Here is a 13462-nt window from a genome sequence, read left to right on the forward strand (position 1 = left end):
TCAAGAGCTGCTTATAAATAAGAGCAAATTTTAAAAAGAGCTGTAAAATCTAACAGAAAAAACACGATAATCTACAACTATGGTCCCCACTAATTTATTTTAGTACCATTCTTGCCTGTTAATATAAATATGTCTATTACTAGCATAACTGATTCACACACATAGTACACAAAAGCACCATCAAAAAACAATTTTTATGGTACGAGTAATTTAGATAAAATCAGATGCAGCAAAATCAGTTTTGTTTATGCTTTCCTTCACTCACATTGCTTCATGGAACAGTTTTGTTAAACAAAATGTAAGGTGATGGGTTTTTTACTGTGAGATGGTGCCAGGGACAAATACACTAGACAGTCCTAATTGCAGGAAAACACTGAAAAACAGGACTAGTGACTATACCAGTGGAGGTGGCTGTTAATGAAAGTGTTCTTCTGCCAGTAGGTGTTTCCTAATAGATTTAGAAATCCTTAAGGTCTGTCACTTTAGAAGGAAGAACATTTTGCTCTGTATGGCAGTGAAAATGATAGGGCTATTAAATCATAGGGAGGGAAGGAAAATGGGAAGGAAGGAGTAACTCAATATTCTTTCAAGTCCTGGAAGTTTTTCCAGGATGTTCACAGGTGGAGTGGAAAGTGAGAAAATGAAAAGATTAAAATAATTTAAAGCTTAATTATTTCAATGGTTTTCTTTGGACTAATAAGTAAAAGAATACGGCTTCTCTTCTCCTTTCCCATCTCATGTAAATGCAGAAGTCCTCCACAAGGTACCTGGTAGCATATCCGGAAATTGTCTTCAAATAAGTTTGGAACATGAATTACACAGAGGTACGGGGTTTCTTAATCTCCTAACAATTACTTTATTTATTAGGTGTGTGATAGCCTGGGGTTTATGATGGAGCACTGTATGGGCAAGAAAACCACAGTCAGGAGTTCTGTCTGGAGGGAAGTTTGGAAGCTAGAGTAGGCAACAAAATAATAGGAGTACAGGGACAGTCTTTGGCATCTCCCCAGCACTTATCAAAAGTTTTCCAAAGAAAGCATGGAAATGTCTTTTCTGTATGCTTAATTAAAAAAAAAAAAAAAAAGAAAGCTTTAACAGCTGTGTGTATATGAGGTTTTAAGACTGTGCTCTGTACAGTGGTTTTGCTCCCGGAAGCCAAGAAAATTAATTAGGCAGTCACAGCAAATTCAAACAACTGCATGATTTTAATTAAATCCTTTGATAGAGCTAGTGACTATTTTTTCCTAATAAAAAGTTCTAAAATTTTAGAAAAATTCAATAGGTTCCTGAACAATAAGTGTGGAAAATTTGGAAACTAAATCAATCGATAAGCTAGGAGTTAAAGGGATTTTAGTCCTGCCTTAAATGAAAAACATTAGTGCAGCTTCAGCTACACAGTTTCTATTGAAAGCCTCAGCAATATCAGTAATATTGGTATCCAGTGCACATATTATCCCACATGAATGCTGCTGACATACATTGAAGAATTGTCATGGCAATACAAGGAATACAAACTTGCTGATAGTATGAAATATTCTTAACATAGAGAAGGTGGGCTTTTTTTAAAATTGCAATGATTTTAAACAAATAATTGCTACGAATATGACTGCCAAACGTGCTTTTAAATTCTCCAAAGCAAGGTCATGATAAGAGTTGCTCATACAGCCTTGATTCTTGAATGGCTGATCTGTGAATGTCTCGATATCCTCAGAATTAATTTGAAAATACTTCCAGCATGTCATATAGTTTATTCTTCTCCATTGATTTGCTTACTGTGATCTGAAAGAGGTGTATCTACAGAGACAGTGCAGCAAATTGAGAAATAACTGTCCTATTTATATGAATATGGTGCATACTTATGAGTATGCTTATGATGTCTTGCTCCCTAAGAAGGTGGATGAAAAGGTGCTGCTAAAGGAAACATCAGGAGTGGCAAAACGACTAGTGAAGCCAGCCTTTGTGGAATGCCTGATTTTGCCCTCTCAAAGTCAAGCTGAGAAGACAGAGACACACACTCACTCCAGAGGATCTGAAACATAAAAAGGGGAGACGCATGTTTATCCCAGCTAACTTTATGCACCCAACTGAAGTGCCTAAGTAATACCATTTTTCCTTATTAGAGGACATACACATCTTCAAAAAGCAGTTTTGCTTGCCCAAGGTCTGCATTGTCCTGTACAGACATCTGTCTCTCTTACTACAGAAGGAATAAAGGGTGCCTGCACTCCTGCTGAAGTACTCCAGCTAGTGGGACAACAGGCCACTATGCTATGAAATTTGGGAATAAGAGACAGGATGGCAAAGATGTAAATAAAAAAGAAACAGAAACTGCTGAAGAGCGATTGACTTCTCATGCCTCCAGAAACTGAGGCCACTACTGTCTGAAAGGTACACAAACATTAAAAGAAGGCTATGATCACACAGAACAATCAGAAATATAGATGCAGACCTCAATTTTTTTCACCATCCAGTTTGTAAGGTTTCTAGCTGAAAGTTTGTCTTGATGAAAAAAACCTTGGAAAGAGGGAGGCTTTATGTGAATGTGAATCAGACCCATCATGCTAATGTAGCTGTGAAACAAGGGCCTACAGTTCTACCCAAAGGGAAGGACAGAATGCCAAAAGTGCCCTCAAGGAACAAGAAGCTATCTGAGACACAGATAACTTCTGCCTTATAACCATGGCAGACAGCAATTCCAAAACACTTCTGTAGAGCTCCTTTACATTGTCAAATGTATCTGCACTTAACAGTGCTAAATGCTGAGCTAGTACAAAGCAGTGTACCGTTGCTGCTTGTAAATGAGCTGTATCATTTTACACAGCCGACTGTCTGTCAGTCTGGCTATAAGTTGCAGCAACTTTCCCCTCAGCTTCTGATCCTGTTTCCTTTATGGTGGTTTGAGCCCCTCCTCTAAATAAACATCCTTATTAACAGATATTAAATTAACTCATGAGCAGAGTTGAAGCAGAAGAGAGGCTCATGCACAAGAGGAAAAGGATGCAGAAAACATAGCATAAATATCTGCACTTGCCAGTGAATTCGGTAGGAAGCAGAGATGGTTCAAAATACATTGTCTTACTAGCTGCTGACCTGTTAAGAGTGCTTCTTCCTGTTACAAGAAATCCTCACAAGGAACCAAAGTGTATTTCATCTCAACATGTTGAATTCTCACAACGTATTTCTCTGGTTGAGTGCAGAAGTGCTTCATTTTAGATACAGATCTGTCTTTTTCAATTACCAGTGCAGACTACAAAGCATTTTAGCAATGCCATATGTCAATTTAGCTTGCTAAGATATCCTAATTGGCTCTTTTTTAACTTCAGTGATGGCAGGAAAAGAAAGATGTGCTTAGCAGTCATAAGTATTTATGCCTTGGCACTATTAAAGTGCCTAGGCAGCTTGTAGATTGAATGTGGCTGCAGAAGGTTTGATGTTGACGTATAATACCTGTTTTTAATGTGCTGGGGAGAACCAAGACACTTGAAACTTCCATTGACCATAATAGCAAGCCGTGTGCAGAGGGCTTCACATTCTTCCATACTACAAAATACAGGGGGGAAAAAAAAAAAATTAAAAGAATAATAGTGAAAACAGGGAAGATTATTTATACCTAACTTTAATAAAATTGGAAGGAATCTGGACAGTTGTAAAAATAGGTACACAAAACCTTTGACTTTAAAGGTAACAATACAAATTGTAACCCTATCAGTACTTACCAAGTTTTTACCACATGACATCTAGAAGAGAGCCCTAAAACGGAATTAATGTTTTTAGTTGAGAACTAATTGGACAATTCTGGCCACAATACAAATGTTTTATTACCACAGGCAAATATCTGATGGACAGTCTCAGAAATGCCACTGAGTGCAAGAGCCAAGAACTCTGTTAGTCCCTGTAATATCTGTTTGTGGGCATTCTTAGCTAAAGGATAGAGGGAGAAGAATGAAGTAAGTTTGCTCAGCTTGCCTCCTGCATAGTACGTACCCTTAAAAAGTAGTTACCCTTAGTCTGATGGCAGGGTAGAAGAAGATGCAAAACACTACATTTCAAACAGAATTCAGGACATGGAAATGCAGCTGAATAGAAAAGCAGGATCCTGTTATATGCGACTCCTTCAGATGATAAGTAATAACTTTGACTTGTAAAGCTTAGGGCAGATGGGCTGCCATTCTACATATTATATAGAATTATGGGAGCAGTTCTTCCAAAGCATCACTTTAGACATAGGACATCAGTTGGGACATATCCATCATCTCAAAGAGGAGCCAAAGTTGTTTGATGTTCCTGCAATTCACCGCGTGCACTCCCCAACCCTTCTGAGATAGCTAAACAAGAGTTGTCTTGTGTGCCTCAACCATGTGCCAGTCCAAATTAAAGTGCTTTTACTGAAGCGTGGCAATTAAAAGTACCCTCCTAGGAACAATTTCCTTAAAATAGGACAAGGATATGGTGAGAACTGCCAAACCACTATATTTGAGAGAGATGGGAAGAGGGCTTGCTAACACATCTTCCCACAGATCAGGAACTTAGCTGAGTCTCTTTGGGGTGCAGTAAATCCTAATGCTCCCCTTGGCATAACACTCCCCAGCTGTGGCAAAATAACACAAATTTAGGTCTGCATGGACAGTTAATACAATCTCGCTCCTCCCCCCACGCCCCAAAAAACCCCCAAAAGTTAAGCACTGTCTCTGAAAATTAAGTAAATAGACCTCAAAAACTAATTTTTACACAGGAAACCTTCTCTATACCTTATGCACTTATTTGCTGATATGCATGAAGATTCACTTTATAAGAAAAATTTCTTTACTTATACAAGTAGCCTTTGAAAGAATCTCAGATAAATCTTCAATGGCCTTCAGCAAATAATATAAATAGTATAAAATAACTTCTCCTTCCTCCACCCTGGCACAATAATGACTTATCAGAAATGAAATGTGTACACTATCAGTGTACTTATATCTGCTTCAAGTCATTCATTTGTAGAGTAATTAGTAACAATTTGATGGATTTCTTTCTTTGTTTACAGCATATTAGTAATGAGACCACATCCATCTTCTGTTTAGCTGCTGTTTGACAACTAAGGGTTCTTAATCTGGACTGAAAAGTCAAAGCACACTGTTTCCAGAAAATCACTCAACTTAATTCACAATGCGTAACTTGTGTTCCCTACATGAGTGAGCTGGTAAGCACTTGGGGATCAAATACAGGTATGTGATTTTCAAGATTCAGCTTCCGTAAATGGAATACTAGAAACTTTTGAGGGCATTTTTCCATCAATAATGTAGCACACACATGTGCAAGGACAGCAAATATATTTTGAGAATGTCTGAAAAAAATCTAACAATATCTGGAAAATATTGAAGGAAGTTTTGCTGCATTATTTTATTGATTCATCCATGCTCTAAATCTTATTTGGCCAAAATGTTACATTGCTGTGTTGATTAATGAGCTCTGTCCTCTCTGGGCACGTTTTCATGATCTCTCCCTCACTTAAAGACATTTTATATACAATTATATGTACTATACTGTATTCCCTAATGGAACATTTAATTTATTGCATTTTACTATAGATGTTACAAAAGAGTGTGATGTTTCCTCCATTAAACTGATATACCAATTACTATATCAGAGAATTAACAAGATATTTATTGTAGATAGAGTCTTCTAAGAGGATGGGGTCACTCCTACCATTTCTAGCAGCTCATACAGAGAATAGCTGATGCGTCTGTCTTTAGAATGCCATGGCATATTCTTTTCATACACCGATGCAAAACAGAATCTTTAATAAAATCAGAAGAGGATTTTTCACTCCCACCTCCCTTTGTAAGGATTTGTAAAGTGGGCAGCTGCAAAAAGATAACCTGGCGTTCCAAGCAAGAAGAGACACTGCAACATTGAATAGAAAGGGCATAGAAAAGGGAGACTTCATTGCATCATTTTTAATATGCCTGCAGCCCCTTTGAGCCACATTCTAATCCTTGAAAATTAAATATAGAAAATATTTAGTATTTACATAAGTTCAATTTTCACCAGCAGGAAGGAATAGCCATAAAATGCCAAGACGTATTCTGTGTTTCATACCACGGTGAGCATACCTTCAGAATATACGTTTCTGCTTTCAGCTGACAGCGGGTGAAGAGAGAGAACAGGAATATGTTGGCTGCTGGGATAAGGGTCTTACCTGTGGGATGTCAGCACAGCTGCACAACCATCCTGAACTTCCTTCAGGATGGTTTTCCAAAGGTAGCGTTTAGAGCAGGGATCCATCCCAGAGCTGGGCTCATCCTACAGGAAAAATGAAAATGACGATACAGCAGCATGGGAAAAACATACCACAGCTCCAGCCCAGCATGAAGAATTAACAAAACTCACAATAAAATAATATATTTTTCTCTAAAAAAGCTACATTTTCAGGAGGTCACATAAAAGACACCCTGATCAGTTTTTTGCTTTAATACATATAGTTTCATTTCTAAATTTATAGAAGTCATTTTTTGTTAAAGAAATATATATAAAAAACCAATATGTTTGTATATTATATAATAATATAATAAATATAATATTATTTATAAATATACATATATGTGTTTAATAATATATATAAATATAATTTTTTAATAGGAGAGACTTGCAGGTGGTTTTCCTCACTTTCTAGGAGGGTTTGGTGCCTGTTTCTTCCCTACATGCACATCTGCCATTGAGCACAAACAAGTGGAGAAGAAGTCCTGTAACTCCCAGCCGCTTGTACTGCCCATCCCATAGCCAGATGTGGACAGTATGTTTGGATTCGACATCCTGCAGCAGTTACTCCCAGAGTCCCTTCGAAAGGTACTCTCACCCACAGTAGAGAGAATCCACAAGATGAAAGAGCAACCCAGTCAGTGCTGCCCAATGCAAACCATCTGGCAAACCCATCTCCCACTTGGAAGGCTTTCATGGAGGAAGAAGTGCAGCTACAAAAACTACATTTCCCCTTCCTATCTAACCCTGCTCTCCTCACTAAATCAAATTTTGACTTCATCTGCTCATGGAAGCAGAAGGAATGACATCTGATTGCCGAAAGCCAGTCTGTCACTACAAAACTAGGGAGAAGGAAACTATTCCAGTTGCTTTTTATACTATGGAATTTCATGAGGGGTGTCAGCACCTATTAGGGTGGTATGGCCTTGGCCAATGTATTTGCAGCAAGGAATCCCAGCTGAAACCTGGAAGCAAAGTTCTCAAGAAACAAAGCAAACAAAATATCCAGTTTAATGCTGATTTTGGTGCTTAGCTCCCAATGGCAGAGTTGAAAAAGAATTCAGTTCAGTCTCCTATTATCTGTGGATAGCTAACAAAGAAAACATAAAAAGCAATAAAAATAAAGCAACTCACGCTATTACTTAAATTAATAGCTATGATCCTGGATGCAATCTAGAAGCAGATTCAGTGGTTTATACTGGTGTCTTTGCTTTCAGACAAAAAAAGCCTTTTAAAATACTGAATAACTCTTTTAAAATCTGCTAGCTTCTAAAGTCAGCCAAATGTTTTAAAGCTGTTTAGAAATTTTTCTTTCCTCTTGTCATTACATATGCAATAATCTGTGCCCTGCAGCAAGAAGTAGGTTGAAATGGATACTTGCAGTAGCATGCTGTCATAAAGACATTAAAAAACAGTTGGGGCATTTTCTAAGATCAGGAAAAAGCACTGATTTAAGATTATCTCCTCCTTTTACTAACTGAACCAGGGTCAGTTTAAGCATAAAATGTGAATAAAATAATTCAGCTCAGAAGTGAGGCAATGATAGGAAGTTAGAAGTGGCAAAATGTGTCTGATCTTCTGAAACATGAACCCTGTGAGAGCACCAGTTTTATCTGGTCCTACTTAGCCTGTGATCCGTTACTTGAAGCATTGGTTTCCCCCCCAACTCTGGGAAGCAGATTCCCTCCTTCTGACAGTTCTGAAAGGTTTATTCCACTGTTGAACTGGTTTAGCTCTTCCCAGCCAAGGCTTAAGAAAGGGATGTTCAATCTTTCTAGTGAAACAATAGGCAATGATAAGAAACAGAATGTGGTGTCATAATGATGCAGTTCCCAAAGATTTGTAACTCCCCGATCTTCAATACAAAAGTATCCTGGAAAGGCCAGTTTCAGGCCTAAATGAGCAGTAGGATGCAAGCATCAAAACAACATGTGATAAATAATTAAAATTAATATTATTCAGGAGTATTAGTTTGATTGTGTGATTTGTGAATCCAACAAAAATAGAAGAACTAGCCAGATTTATGAAGCATGACATAGCAAGGAATATGAACATCCTGAAAAAAATGGGTCAATAATTAATACCACCAGCTCCAAATTACTAATTAAAATAAGAATCTTCCTTCTTAAGAAAGCCAGTGGAATTGTTTATACATATTTTTCTCATGTTATATATGAAGTAGGGAATACATAAAGCATTAATATATTTTACATTAAATTATTTTTTTCTTCTACATAAGGAAATCTTAAAAAACTTCTACATATCCATTTGGACTATGGGATGCTACAATTATATTTGTGTGTGTTCAGGGCCCTTTTTTTCCTGCTCACCCAACTACTGCAAGAAAAAAAAAAAAAAGAAAAAACAGAAAGAATAAACAACTTGCTAATTTTGTGAGCACTGGAGAATAAAATAAGAAGTGTTCATACAGCAGAACAAAGAGGACAGTTGTACATCCATGTATCAATTACTCCCTGACTGACTAGGAAACTACCTGATTTTCTTTAGAGCAACACACAAGACAACAAAATTCAGGGTAACCCATTTATCATAGGCACAGTATTACCTTTACTCACCAGTAAAAGTATTTGGGGTTTACCAACTAAAGCCACAGCAGTAGAGAGCTTCCTCTTTGTGCCAGCACTGTATGTTCTCACCAGTTTGTCAGCATGGGCATTGAGGTGTAACCGGTTAACAAGGTCCTCTGCAACCTGTGGTTTAGAAATTTGAAGGCCACCAAAGATGAGCCAGATTAGGTAGTGTTTGTGCTTAGATTGAAAGAACACTCTGTTCATGCATACTAAGCAAATGTACATGTTGTTTCCTTATTCGCCTCCATTTGCTGCATATTATTACCTTTGAAACCTAGACACATAAAAAAAACTGCTCAGGGACTCCTTAGTTATCCACAAAGGATAAGGATTTTCTTATATAGACAACTTGGCTTTGTCATTGCTTGTAACAGTCATTTGCATTCATTTTGCGTTGATGGGTCAGTGATCTAAAATGTTCCTCATTTCACCTCACTCTCCGGTATTTATTTGATCAAACATCTTAGTGACTGAAAATTCAGGAGCCAAAATTCTACATCAGCCACAAAAAGATGGAAGGGGCAGAAAAGCAAGTCACAGGTCGAGGATTTAGAGTTTCTTAAAGACAAAAGGTAACTTAGGGTTAAATTAATATATCTTTCTAATAACTGGGAGGGGTAAGTTTACCCTAGCTGGTTTGGTTGCAATTGCTTAAATAAGTATGTGTGATCTGAGTAAGCTGGGCAGGCACATGAGCACAGCTGGAGACAATGTTCATGCTGTCCTCTCTGGCCTTTCTTTTTTACCTCTCAGAGACAGTCCTAATGTATGAGGCTCCCTCAAATACTGGTGCTAGAGAATTTCAAATGTAGCAAGAGCCTTGCTCCACCTATATCAACTATCACTGCTGGACCATGCAGGGAGACCTCACGCAAAAACATGAGGGACACAGCAGTGACTTTTCTACTCACCACTGCCAGACACACCCTGCAAAGCAGCAGGTGTTTAGGGGCATGCTGCTGGGTGGCTGTATCATCACGGGGTGATCAAATTTGTAATAAAGCCAGTATGTCTTCAACCTGGATGTACCACAGCTGGGAGATTCTTGTAAGACAAGTAGTTGCATGGTGCTCTATTGCCTGAGATCAACTGCCAGAACATGCCCAGCAGTATGGCGCATTCTTTTTGCTCCCGCTGCACTACCTTCAGCAAAAAGCAAGGAAGGACTGGAAGGATTAGTCAAATCAGATGGACAGTCTCCAATGAATTCAGAAAATCCAATAGGAAAAAATATATCAATAAACAAAATTGTGAATTAATATTCACTATCCATTTCAAATAAACTGCCATAAGCATAATAATATTTTTTGTAAGACAGTTTTATGCAAACCCCTTGGGAAATTATCGAGATATTTGTGACCCTTTTAACAAGATTTTTCAGTGCTACATATAAAAATAAGAAGCACCTCCAAGAGCAAGTTCTCTGTAAGGAGGAACAATGCTGCAGTGGTGAGAATCTGCAGTATTCTAGCGTGGATCCTAGCACTAGTATTAACAGTTGCCTGTGTTCGGTGTACCTTAATGTATAGCCTGACAGTAATGCATGTTCTCAGACAAAACCTACGTTTCATAAATATTGCCCTGATGACATTAAATGCAGAAAGTTTTTTTAAAAAGCCTGAATCAACAACCATTAAACCACTCACAGATAATTTTGTACTGAGAAGTTCAAATCTTCTGCTATTTCAGAGTTAATTCACAGTGGTTTACTTTCGGTTAGACACTATTGCAGCACTTCTACTGATATGCAGCAAATTCAAACATTCTTCAGCTTTAGAAATGGTCAAGCATCTAAGCTATATTCTAAGATATAATAGCTGAGCTTTTTTGTTGTTTTTTTTTTGGTTGTTTTTTTTGGGTTTTGTTTTTTACTTCCAAACATAGGTCTCATTATACACTGAAACAGCCTGTGAAGGGAACACCCCTAAAGCATATGGTAGACAGCTTATCAACTCTACTAAACTGGCTTGACTTTACTACCACTGGGAATGCATGCATATTAGTGACAACAGGATTATCCTCCTACAAATCCACCAACAATATACAGAGAATTGCACAGAAAAGCTCATAAAAAATTAAGACCAGAAAGTGAAAAAATGTGTGATCTCTTGTTTACAGCAAAATTAACATATTGCAAACTACAACAGACTTCAAGAGTTATTAAACAGTAAGGTAAAGAGGACTACATATCACAGCGGAAATGTAGTAAAAACTATCCTTTAGCGATGACCAGAACCGCTATTTCTAAGACCGCTTTGAAGTGTTACCAAAACTCTTAGTCTAAGTCAGCAAAATGCCATTCTTTAAAAGAGACAATGAATGCTGCACGGGGAAGAATTTAAAAAGCCAAGGAATAGTGCCAGAGAGAGAAGAAAAAAAAGAAATTCAAGTAAACTAAGTCTTATTGTAGTCTGTAGCCCCCAAGGAGACTGAATCATGCATCAGGTATGACCATAATGCTTTTTGTAGGGAGCAACTTTAAAAAGAATTGACTTTGCAAGATTTACAAATCTACGCACAGATTTCTCTTAACTGTCTGGTATGTACTCAAGCATTCAGTGCACAGATACTCATGACTACGCCATCTCCTGTTTTGTACGAGGAGAGAAAGCCTGGCGAGTCCTCTCCTATGGGAATTTGGCAAGACAAAGTTTACTTAAAGTAAAAAGAGAGGGGTGTGAATCATTTAATAGTACCCACTTTCCTGCTGCTTTGAATGTGTAGAGCTTCCAAGATAAACCTTGCAGGTCATTGCAGTGCACACCACAATCTGGCTTGATATCTAGATATGCTTCTTTGGTGCAAAATGTGTCAAATTAGAACAGATTTGGAGCTGAATGACATCAGCAACATAAAGGCAGAAGGATTAGCCAGCTTCCTTACTCGTAATCATTTCCCAGCTGCGCCTAGAAAATCTCCTATTCCTGCTATCCTCCTCAACCCTTACATATTAAAGGAGCTCTGCAGAGCATGCTTCAGCAAATATGAGAATATAGAGCTCATTCTTCTTTCAAGAGATGACCCCAAACCTTTTTCTCTTTTCTTTAATGTATATCATATAATTTCCAGTAATAACAGTCTCAGCTTCATCAATATGACCTAAACAACAACAGAAATGTCATTTTAATTAAATAAGAAATATTATATATTAGCTATATTGTGGAGGAGCCTGCACATCGCGATTATAACTTCATTTATCTGTATAACCAGTGATATCTTGTGGTTTGTATCATATTATACTATAAAGTAAAAATGAAAACCCCTCTTAAACTATTTAAATGAAATTTGAATTGAACATGTGACAAATCTTCAAACAGATACACACAATTATGCAAGACATTTACAATTCTAATGGTTTCCCTCCTTTAGTGAATGTGAGGTATACACACAAGCACCTTCTCTCCCTCCTTGTCATATTCATCCTGATGTTCTATTTCTGGTTTCAATTACTTTTGGCAGTGAAGAGTGAGGAGATACATCAATTTATTTAGCAAGTTGGTAACATTGAGACTGAATTAAAAGACACAGAGTTATATGCAAATATATACATTGTGAGTGCACTTGAACCATAAAGATGTTTTACATCTAGTCATGGCTGTAGTAATGTATTTAAACTCTTTCCTCCCCACCCCCCGCTGCGCAAATCCAGATTATAACAGACTTTCTATCTATCAGCTAACAACTTCCCTATTTTCCAATATTCCTGAAAATTATTTGCTTTTCCCTTGTCAATTATAACATCTTTAGCAAAAGTTCTTTTTCCCCAAATTAATTTGGACTAGTTCCCCTAACTTTGCAAATAGGCTCTGGAATGAGCCCTTCAATCTGTAAAATCTAAACCAAATCCTCCAATACTTTGTGCATTTCCTAAATACTACATTCATTCCAGAAGAGGCAGTAAAGTAACTTGAATTTTTGCACCATGTCAATATTTGTGGGAGTAAAGGTTCTCTGTCCACTGGGGAACCAAGAGGCACATCTACCTCACTGAAAAGCAGTAAGTGATACTAATTATGTAACTACTAATGCTAATGTTTTCCTACTCTCTTTGAAAATTACCATCAATATTCAAGTAAAAAAATAAGTGGTACTGAGAGTTTTCAGTTAGTATGTCTTCCAGAAAAACTTGGAGCTAGTGAAGACTCAATCTATTAGAAGACTAGAAGTGTGATAGCGTGTCTATCCTGGCTGTATGCATCAGTGTATTAATTTTGCACCATTTCTGACAAAATAAATACGATGTATCACTTCTTGCTATTTTATTTTTAACAAACCCTCATAAAGCAAACCTGACCTGATACTGGAAATGTGTATCATACCTAGTACAAATGATAATAAGCATGGGATGAATTCTAGAGTAATCTGAAAAATAACTACACACTTCCAAAATAGTTGTTCGAAGTGTCAGGTTCTGGGTAAGTGAAGGCAGTGTAGTTTGAACATCCTAAATAACAACCATTGATCAGTTCCACACCAAACAGTATTCATTCTGCTTCAGCGTAAAGTCAGAATTGCTAGATTACTTACATTAGGAAAGCGTATACCCATGGTCAAACTTCTACGGGAAAATAGTTCTTTATCCCAGAATTTTATAAAACTGTACACACTAATTCTGCTTGGGGTCCAAAAAA

At 37.4% G+C, this 13462-nt stretch overlaps 1 protein-coding gene across 1 annotated transcript in view; it reads right to left on the bottom strand.

Annotated features, from left to right (window-relative positions):
• The window catches only part of ABCA13 (ATP binding cassette subfamily A member 13), a 203041-nt gene that overhangs the window by 11397 nt on the left and 178182 nt on the right, over nt 1-13462 (bottom strand). The window contains exons 50-52 of the mRNA XM_059815467.1: nt 8817-8951; nt 6182-6285; nt 3448-3540 (exon numbers count right to left, since the gene is read on the bottom strand). Of these exons, the coding sequence (XP_059671450.1) occupies nt 3448-3540; nt 6182-6285; nt 8817-8951 (332 nt within the window). The remainder of the gene's footprint in view (nt 1-3447; nt 3541-6181; nt 6286-8816; nt 8952-13462) is intronic.

Source organism: Gavia stellata, chromosome 3 (assembly GCF_030936135.1).
Source record: "Gavia stellata isolate bGavSte3 chromosome 3, bGavSte3.hap2, whole genome shotgun sequence".
NCBI classification, from domain to species: domain Eukaryota; kingdom Metazoa; phylum Chordata; class Aves; order Gaviiformes; family Gaviidae; genus Gavia; species Gavia stellata.